This window comes from Polypterus senegalus, chromosome 4 (genome assembly GCF_016835505.1).
Source record: "Polypterus senegalus isolate Bchr_013 chromosome 4, ASM1683550v1, whole genome shotgun sequence".
NCBI lineage: Eukaryota > Metazoa > Chordata > Cladistia > Polypteriformes > Polypteridae > Polypterus > Polypterus senegalus.
Genome location: NC_053157.1, coordinates 38,815,420 through 38,823,699, shown reverse-complemented (window position 1 = coordinate 38,823,699; position 8,280 = coordinate 38,815,420). Strand labels below are relative to the sequence as shown.

Genomic DNA, 8,280 nt, shown 5'->3' with positions numbered 1-8,280 from the left:
ACTTTAAGTGAAATGGTTGTGAATCCTACAGCTTTCTAACATGATATCTGGAAGGTTGCGATATTTTAATTCCATTATCAGCAGGATTAAAACATAGAATTAATGCATTTTTTTCTTGCTCTCCCAATCCCAGTCAGAATAGTATGACAATTAAAGTGTTTTCCTTAAAAAATACACAAAAAAAGAGTTCACAGATGCACTGATTTTAGGGTACAAAAGAGATTTTGCATTTATGGCCGATTTATAAGTAATTCTTGGGTGCAGGAAGAAAACAAAGTGGCTGGACAAAACCTACTGAAACCAAAGGAGATGATGCAGTTTCCAAAAATAAAGCACAATACCTCAAATATAATTTTTCAATCAGATTTCATTGATAATAACAGCTACATAAATGTTTTGAAATGTAATCCAGTAGAGAAAAAATAAAGAACTGTTACAATATGCATTGTTCTTGAAGTTGCAATTTATAACAGGACCAGTTAAAATACACTTTAAAAAAACCACAGAGACTGTGAAATGTGTTTAGATTATTTAACATACACACATTTGTCCTTTGAGAGATCTATTATTTTTCTTGTTTAGCATTGGCTTAACATACAATAATCTCATACATTTTTGGTAGCTGACGTTATTTATATATAGTAAAAAGATCTTTTTGCAGTGAAATATATATGTGATTCATTCTTACTGTGCAATACTTGCAATACTTGTACACAAAGCTGACCATTTCAGAAGAATTGATAAAGTCAGCCCACCAAAAGTTTACTCGAGCTTATCACAGAAACTTTATAAGATGAGGTCCAAAAACAAGAGAGGGTATTCTAAAGGACATTTCTGAAGTACTAAACTTGACAATATAGACCCAAAAAGACACATGCAATATGGAGATATATCCTAAACAAAGCAAACGAAATAGTTAAATACATTTTTAAGAGATAATAGAGCCTTGATTAATGAATACTCATTACCACACATTTCTTAAGAATGTGAAATGTGCAGTATGAAGGCATTACAAAGACTCATTGTTTCTGTGCTGATCTGTGTGATTCATGACACTTCTATTATTGTATTCTTTTCTTTTATTTAAGAACTTTTAAATTTAGTGAACTCCAAAACACTACAGAAAATTTTCAAATGTTACATAATATTTTCTGCAGTTACATGCCTGTCTGGCGTTGTGTTGGGGGAAGCCCACATGACAGCTTCATGCTGGTTTTTATGCTGAGCCTGCTAGATCTACGTGGGTCCTCTGGTACCAGGCATAAGCAGATGAGTATCACAGACAGGTATGACACCAAGAGTACATTCTTTAAAGAGTGGTCTGTCTGAGGTTTGCTATGTTTTTATTAAATTCACCGTATAGGCTATAATTTTGGATCATTCTTTGTTTGATCTACCCCATACCACTATTCCAAAGGAAGTCTTTCCACAAGAATAAGTAATATACCTACAAGTTATGAGCAGAACATGCAAAATGAGGTGCTATTGGGTTTAAGGCCTTAATTTAATACTTAGGTTAGCAGTATTTGTGAGATTAACCACTGATCAGTAGCAGTGGTGGCTATTCTGCAGGCATTATAATAAACGTTTTTGGTAATCTTTAACCAAAACTATCAAATTTGCTTGTCAGTTTACATTGACATACTTACCCATGATAAGTAACTCTCATAGTGACCAAAATATTAGTTTTGTTTATTATAATATTAGGTGGATTGGTGATTTTAAATTGTCCCTATAGTGTGTTTTTGGTGCAACACTCTCACACAATCTTAATCCAGGTCATGCAGATTATATCTCATCTGTGAGTTTCCACAGAGTTACATAGAGACTTTGTATAAGTATAAGGTGACACCATCGGTCTGACACACTGGTCAGGACAAATGGAGCACAGTGAGTGAAGGAGCGAGTGACTATTCAGACATTTGGGAGAATGTATCGTTCCTCATTCCCATTGCAATAAAAGGTAACAGTATTGCAGCATTTTGCTAGGTTTCAGTTTGAAAATGCAGATTCAAATATTTGAACAAATGTATCAGTTATTTCATACAGTACAAATTTGTTTCAATAGTACATTAATTAAACTACTGCTAACATTATGTCAGAGTTTAATAGAAAGCAAATTGGCATCATTAGCATATACTAGCATTCAAACACTTAAATGTTGCAATTCGCTAGCCTTCATATTTCATTAATACAGTACATTCCAGTATTAAAGAAACCTTTGGTATTTTGTGCCAGTGCAAAAATTAAAAAACAAGTTGCTGGAATTGCATATGACATCATAAACAATGTTTGCTTATATGGATAGAAGTCTATATATACAGATACTCACTTCAGTATTTTACAAATATATATACTGTATAACTGTGTTTGCATTCCTTGAAAAAGTAAAGAGGCTAAGTGTTCATAGACACCATTAAATCCTGTGGCATCGACATGCACAACTTGATAGATAAACATTCATTACTACAAAGCAATTATGTTGAAAGGTATGTGGTCGCATAGTAGTTCTTCACTATACTTCAGACCTTATTGTGTACTCAACACTATCTCTAGTCACACCTGTTTCTCCACTTGTGCCCTTGTTTCCAAAGGCTCCCTGCACTTGATCCTTCCTAGGCTCCATCGGTTCTGTCCCTCTGAATAAGCTGTCTGATATCCTATTAGACAGTCACATCATAAGGGCAGCTTATAAGCAGTTGTATGCCATCCCATAAGCCTTAGTCACTGTTTCTTTAATCTTTTGTGAGCATTTGAAATCTTGATCTTTGAATATTTGTCTCTGTCTTACCTTTGTGTCTTTTCCAGTAAGGTGTTGTTGACTTTATGTGAACACTGTGTATCTGTCCCTCTGTCTGTAGATCGACTACTATTACCTTTTAAAAGGAAATTTATGTGTCCTCTTTGGTTTTCTGTGACTTAACCTCCTAATAAAGGTGCTAATGTTCTCATACTTTTGAAGCTATGCATTAGCCATATTAGGTGCTGCTGTAACTCAACTAGACACAAGCAAGCCCTCCATCCGTGTGTGAGACTCCTCTCCCACAAAGGGGCTGTCAATGAGAAGTAAGTGGAAGGTAAACTAGTGAAAGTATAGAGCCAGCTTTGATATGACAGTACTGTAAGGTAAGAGGAATGTAGTAATGTCTAGTTACAATGACATTACATATAAGTCTTAACTTAAAAGATTAAATGGCTGCCCTCGTGTTTCAAAGTGGTACAGCCACTCTACACATCTTTTACATAGTATGCTGAAAGCTGCAGATTAATATTCTTCACATCCACATATTGTTATGTGCCACGTAGCACAACATGTTAATTTAATGCTATAAGTCTTATTGTACTGCTGCCTGTGTATTGTGGGTTTTTGTAAGGTATTATTTCTCAAAATTACTCTGTCTTGTACAGTAAATGTAATTCATATTGTACAAATCTTGCACATAATGCAAACTGTGATTTTTACTTGGCCTTTTCCAAAAACTGTGGTAAATACTTTTACACTGAATGGTGCACAAATTGAATGCAAAATTAAATGTGTCAAATGTATACTGATAAAACATCTCGGAGCCAAGTATTTAGCCAAATCAGTGTTAAATGATGGTATTGCTGTGAATATGTGTCACTGAATATTTCTGTTATTTCATTGCTCACATTTTCCTGTGATTTCTTGGTGCCAATGTAGCTTTAAAATGAATTTGAAACGAGCATTTCTGTTTGGGGATCGATATTCAGTGTTAATGGACGCATATTACTAATTCTACCTGCATCTTTCAGTACAGTTCTTTGAGTATAGCATTATTGAAGGAAATATGCTAAAACATTAAAACTGATTGTCTGCAAAAGAAAAAACAAACATTTAGAATAATCTTATTCTAGTATATTTGGACCCTTATAGTATACATTCATTGTTAAAGATTCATAAAGTATGGATTCTTCCATACAGAAATCTATTATAAAACTAGTAAAGAGACACTTGTTTAATGTTAATAACCAGAAGTATTTGAAGCCTTAATTATTTCAAATAACATAGCTTTTCAGGTTTATTGATAATACACAACAGCAACACAGAGCTCTTCAATAATGACTTGCAGTGATTTGTACAGATGTTGGCTGCTTTCCATCTTATGGGAAAAAATGCTGGAATAAAGGAGTAAAAAATGCACATTAATAAATAGTTTTATAGTATTAATATATAGTTTTCTGGTGAATTGGTCTCAAAGGTATTTAACTAAACCATAAGCTTCTTTTCAAAACTAATATTCAACTGTATGTCTCAACCAACTAGCCAATTTGTCTCAATTTATTTGAAAGTTATTTAACAGCTGTACTTTAAATACGTTACAAATGATTTATAATATAGTCATGACTCAGGATTGCTTATTTTCCTCTGAAGAATTTATTGAAAAGTAAAGTTTTACAAAAATCATAAACCAGCAATAGTCTATGGAAATGGAAAGAGCATAATGAAATTATTGCTTGAAGTCAGTAAGAGAAAAAGATACCAAAGTAATAGAATGCTCACTGAATAATGAAAAATAAAATAGGTAATATATTTAAACTTTCAAAACAATCATAAGGACAAATTCAAATGATCCACATTTCTCCTTCACTAGGAGTCATACACTATTCAGTGCAATGTACAGGGTGGTCCAGATCTAATTATGCAGATCCAGATCGTCTGGATGGCTTTGATTTATAAGGAGATGATTCCAGTTCAGCACAGACTTTCTTCATGTCGTCAGTTCGCACACTTTTTGATGGTCCGAGATTTTTTGGGTGATTTTCTATGTAATAAACTTAATAGGTTATAGCGTAATGAAAATTGCATAATTGGATCTGGACCACCCTATACTCTGTTGGAGCAGCAAAGTGAATGAAATTGTTTTATGCATTTTTACAGGAGTCTTTACATTTGCTATTTATTTTAGTAAATATGAATTTTCTATCTAAAATAACAGTACTTCATAAAAAAAAAATAACTTACCTTTTACACAGAAAATTTTACACATTTCGATGTCTTGCAGTGCCGTCTCTCAGTCCATTGCTCCCATCACTTGTTCTACAGTACAAAAAAAGTTATATTTATATTTTGTTCATATTTACGTAGGATTGCACCAAAGTAAGTGCACCCATGCTGATTTAATTCTTTTAAACTATGCAGTAGGTGACAGAAACGTTTAAGTAAATTCCAAAGAAAGCACATTATCAATTTAGTACATTCGCTGAACTTAACATTTGGAAAAAAAAAAAATTCCTGTTTTCTATCCATTATCCAACCCGCTATATCCTAATTACAGGGTCACGGGGGGGGGTCTGCTGGAGCCAATCCCAGCCAACACAGGGCGCAAGGCAGGAAACAAACCCCGGGCAGGGTACACACACACCAAGCACACACTAGGGATGATTTAGGATCGCCAATGCAATTAACCTGCAGGTCTTTGTGACCTAGAATGACTGTGGGAGGGAACCGGAGCACCCGGAGAAAACCCACGCAGACACGAAGAGAACATGCAAACTCCATGCAGGGAGGACCCGGGAAGAATTCCTGTTTTTATTATGAAAAAAATACATGCAAATGCATACAGTAAAAATATAAAGTATATGGTGTGTTTTAGAAATTGTTAAGAATTAAGCATATTATATCTGTCATCTTCTTCATATGTTTTTAAAGCTTTCTTGTATTGGATTGCTCTAAAGTTGAAATGATGGCCAGATTTCATTCCAAAAATTTTAAATGAGGATTTAAGCCATTTAAAGAGATAAAATTTGGTTATTGAAGACAAAAGAATCATTATATACTGCAGACGAAGTGCCTCCTAAAGGTCACTCCACATGATCTGAACTCTCAGTTATTGCTTCAACAAAATAACTGTTGAATCAAAAGGGAGAATAAAAACAAATACTCAAGTAGATAAACAAACAGAGTAGTATGAGACAGTCGTAGTGTGCCAGATACTAGTCATCTTCTCTCTCACTCGACAACTCTGAATGTGTCTGCTCCCAACACTCAGAGCAGATGCTAGGTGTGTCCCTGTCATAATTTCATCAGTTTTATGTGGCACTCTATATGATGCAGCCCAGTTTTCAACAATCTCTCTCTTCCCTGTCCTCATATTTCTCTTGCCTTGTGGCGTTTTTTTTTTTTATCCACTCAATACTAGAATTACGTCTCGGCCTGCTGACCATGTGTCCTTATCAGTTCATTTCATGGTGGAAATACAGTCATACAAAAAGTAAGTACAACCTCTTTCAGTTCTATTATTTTAAATATAGTTTATTTATCTCCCATCAATACAATGTAGGAGATGGGTAAAGGTGTTGATAAAGATGGTTCTACAAGTTACCAAATAATAGATCATACATACGTTTTCTTCAATAGCTTCTGAATGTTTGTGGCAAATAAATAATGAAAAGGAAAATATGTAAATGTGTTGTTTATCACCTGAGATTAGATTTATCTAATTTTAGCACATTGGTGAGAATTAAATGACTGTTACACACACAATCATAATTTGATTAAATGATTTGACTATTGGGCGGCACGGTGGCGCGGTGGGTAGCGCTGCTGCCTCGCAGTTAGGAGACCCACGTTCGCTTCCCGGGTCCTCCCTGTGTGGAGTTTGCATGTTCTCCCCGTGTCTGCGTGGGTTTTCTCCGGGTGCTCCGGTTCCCTCCCACAGTCATTCTAGGGCACAAAGACCTGCAGGTTAATTGCATTGGCGTTCCTAAATCATCCCTAGTGTGTGCTTGGTGTGTGTGTGTGTCCTGCGGTGGGTTGGCACCCTGCCTGGGATTGGCTCCAGTGGGCCCCTGTGACCTTGTAGTTAGGATTCAGCGGGTTGGAAAACGGATGGATGGATGGATTTGACTATTTAACTAATTGTGGGAGGCCATTTTAAATATTCATTTGTATTTGGTATTTTTTGTATGTTTTTGTCCTTTGTCCATTCATTACTTGTGTTTTACCCATAGGGGAGGCTGAATTAAACAGTATTATACAACTATAGATGTGTATACCATATGACCAAAAGTCTGTGAATAAATGCTGATCACATCATCATAAGCTTTTTGGAAATCCCATTCTATAATCCTCCATCCCCTCACCACCCCTTTTTGTGGCTGTAACAGGCTCCACTATTCTGGGAAGGCTTGCCACAAAGAGCATCTGATGCTGGACAAGAAGAGCTGGATCACAATCACCATTCCAATTCTCCAGGGCTCTATGCTAGCCACTTGAGTTCCTGCACACCAAACTTTTCAAATCATGTCTTTATGATCCTGGCTTTATGCACATGGGTAAGGTCATACTGGAAAAGACAGGGACAAATTTGGAAGCACACAACTGTCAAAGTGTCTTTGTATGCTGTAACATTAACAGTCCCCCTCACTGGAACCATGGGGTCTAGCCTAAACACTGAAGAACAGTCAGACTGTTATCCTTCCACCACCAACATTTACAGTAGGCACCATGCAGTCTGGAAGGAAAGGTTCTCCTAGCATCTGCCAAACATAGATTCATCCATTAAACTGCCAGGTAGTGAAATGTAATTGATCATATTCGAGTCCAATGCTTTACACAACTCTAGCCTGCACTTGTCATTGCTCATAGTGATCTTAGGCTTGTGTGCAGCAGCTCAGCCATGAAAATCCAATTCATGAAGCCCCTGACTCACAGTTCTTATGCTGATGTTGCATCCAGAGGCTGTTTGATATTTTGTGGTGAATGACGGAACAGAGGATGGGCGATTTTTTTATGCACTATGTGTTTCAGCACTTCCCAGTTCACTTTGTGAGGTTGCATGGTCTACCACTTAATTGTGGAGCAGTTGTTGCTTTCACAATGACAGCACTAACAGCTAAGCAGGACAGATCTAGCAGAGCAGAAATTTCATATACTGACTGGTAGCGAAAGAGGCAACTTATATCAGTGCCACGTTTGAGGTCAATGAACTCTTCAGTACGACCCACTCTACCAGCAATGTTTGTCAAGGGAGGTCGCATGGCTGTCTGTTTGATTTTATGAGTGGGGCTGAAACACTTGAACTCATTAATTTGGAGGGGTGTCCACATACATTTGGTCATATGGTGTAGATAGGCACACACTGTTAGAATACTTACAACTTTTCAGTATGTTCACTGTCTTTGCCATTTTCTGTAAAAAAAAGATATCAATATTATGTGTGTTGTCAATCAAAATAGTAATGCTGTGGGAAAAATAAGACAATAGTTTTTGAATGAATGTTAGCATGTCCTAAATTTTTAATTACAATACACTTCTTT

At 36.1% G+C, this 8,280-nt stretch overlaps 1 protein-coding gene across 2 annotated transcripts in view; it reads right to left on the bottom strand.

Moving 5' to 3' along the window:
* Window positions 1-349: 349 nt before the first annotated feature.
* emb (embigin) overlaps window positions 350-8,280 on the bottom strand; it is a 41,453-nt gene continuing 33,522 nt past the window's right edge. For both annotated transcript variants that reach the window (XM_039750497.1, XM_039750498.1), the window contains exons 7-9: window positions 8,119-8,152; window positions 4,985-5,059; window positions 350-4,137 (exon numbers count right to left, since the gene is read on the bottom strand). In XM_039750497.1, the coding sequence (XP_039606431.1) occupies window positions 5,002-5,059; window positions 8,119-8,152 (92 nt within the window). In that variant the 3' untranslated portion in view covers window positions 350-4,137; window positions 4,985-5,001. The remainder of the gene's footprint in view (window positions 4,138-4,984; window positions 5,060-8,118; window positions 8,153-8,280) is intronic.